The 2026-nt window shown below is 37.7% G+C and overlaps 1 protein-coding gene across 1 annotated transcript; it reads right to left on the bottom strand.

The window, feature by feature from the left end:
* Positions 1-485: 485 nt before the first annotated feature.
* Positions 486-1436, bottom strand: LOC102477724 (olfactory receptor 52A1). The gene has a single exon (XM_006151728.1). The coding sequence runs from the start codon at positions 1434-1436 to the stop codon at positions 486-488; it is 951 nt and encodes a 316-aa protein (XP_006151790.1).
* Positions 1437-2026: the final 590 nt, after the last annotated feature.

Below are 2026 nucleotides of genomic sequence, written 5' to 3'. Positions count from 1 at the left end.
AAAAAAAAAAAAAAACACATAGAGTAAACATAAACTTCACAGAGTTTTGTTTGTTTGTTTGTTTTATTTTATTTTTTTGATTGAGATGCTTAAAAAACAAGAAGAGTTTAAAACATGTTTTTATTCAGTACTTGAACATTCTGGAAAAGACTTGGCTGTATTTAAATAGTGACAAAATCATAATCCTTCAAAAGAAGGATGTTTAGAGTAAGAAATTCAACAAGGGAATTTTAGAAAAGGAAAATGAGAAAGAAACAAAATATATCCAGTATTTTTTTTTTAATTTTTCAATTTTGTTACCCAATTAGGATTCACAGCTCCACTGACTGACAAATTCATGGGCACGTATGATATGGAATCAGTTATTCATGTAGAAAATTTCATAAAACAATTAGGTGGAAAACTCAAGCATCTCAAGTAGTGCATATTAGTTTATTTTTATAAGATGGCCAGTGCTGCACAAGAGGAATAAATTGAGGTATTTATCAAGATAGATTTTTTAAACAAAACATTTTTGCCACATGAATGCGGATCTGCTTGGTCTTTGCACCATACACAAGTGGATTGAGAAATGGAGGAACCAGCAAGTAGAAGCTAGAAAAAAGGATATGGATATAAGGGGGGATGTGAGAACCAAACCTGTGTGTGAAGAAGGAGAAGAAGGCAAGGAGGTAAAACTGCAAGAAGACACAAATGTGAGCAATGCACGTATTGAACGCCTTAACCCTAGCCTCCTTCTGGGGCAAACGAAACACTGTGATAAAGATCTGCATGTATGACAATGTGATGAATATCAGGTCAAACCCTGCAACAGTGAAGGCTACAAACAAACCATAGATTTTGTTGACCCTGGTATTTTCTGCAGCTAGTTTCACAATGGCCATGTGCTCACAGTAAGAGTGGGAGATGACATTTGTGTGATAAAACTGAAGCCGACACTTGATCAGGATTAGGCTTGGGGCTACTAGAATGGCAGCCCTGAGGACTGCCACAGTCCCTACTTGGATGACCAGTTGGTGGGTGAAGATGGTGGCATGTCTTAGTGGATAACAGATGGCCACATAACGGTCTAGAGCCATGGCAAGCAGGATGCCCGACTCTGTACATTGAAATGTGTGGATGAAGAACATTTGAAGCAAACATGAATCAAAATAGATTTCTGGTGCATGAAACCAAAAGATTCCAAGCATCTTGGGCATAATGCTGCTAGCAAGTGCAATATCTGTGGCTGCTAGCATGACCAAGAAAATGTACATGGGCTCATGGAGGCTGTGTTCTGATCTGATGATGATTAATAAGAGGAAATTTCCAATTATAGCAAAGAGATACATGACACAGAATGGAATCCCGATCCAGCACTGCACGGATTCGAGGCCTGGTATCCCCAGAAGTGTCAAGATGGAAGGCAGCAAGAGTGTGGTATTAGAAATAGGCATGGTTTCCTTGGGCAGCTGATGTAAACAAAAGAAATGTCTCAGTCAATGCTATTGTTTCTATTCGAGTGAGTCATAGAAAAGTCATGACACATGTTTGTATAGAAAAAAAAAAAACATGAAAAAATACATCATGACTTTTCCCACATATATTCAGTCATATAAAGCATGCCTAGTTGAAGTAGAACTCTAATATTATATATTTCATCTTATTATTGAAGTGAAAGGACAATACCATTAGGTCACATCACTACTTTCAGGGAGGGTGTTAACAAACTCTGCATAAACAAGAGAGTGTATGTGCAGCCAGCAGGCTGACTTCATTAGATACAACTGTACAACTGAGACACTTGGGTAATGTGCTAAGTTGCTGGCCTGTTAACATTCTTTTTGCTTCTCTGGAAAGCAAATTACAGCAAAATCAAACTTGGCTATTCTGCATTAAAGCTGTATTTTTTATAAAACTGCTAGAGGGCTTCTACATCTTAAGAGATAGAGAGAGAAAGTTAAAAAATGAGAGTGTCTCCATGAGGAATGGCCACACCACAGTACTTTTTCATTTTGTAGCATGCACACACATATGCCCAGCATAT

This window comes from Tupaia chinensis, unplaced genomic scaffold (assembly GCF_000334495.1).
Source record: "Tupaia chinensis unplaced genomic scaffold, TupChi_1.0 Scaffold000325_1, whole genome shotgun sequence".
Taxonomy (NCBI): Eukaryota; Metazoa; Chordata; class Mammalia; order Scandentia; family Tupaiidae; genus Tupaia; species Tupaia belangeri.
This window is presented reverse-complemented; position numbering and strand designations above follow the sequence as displayed.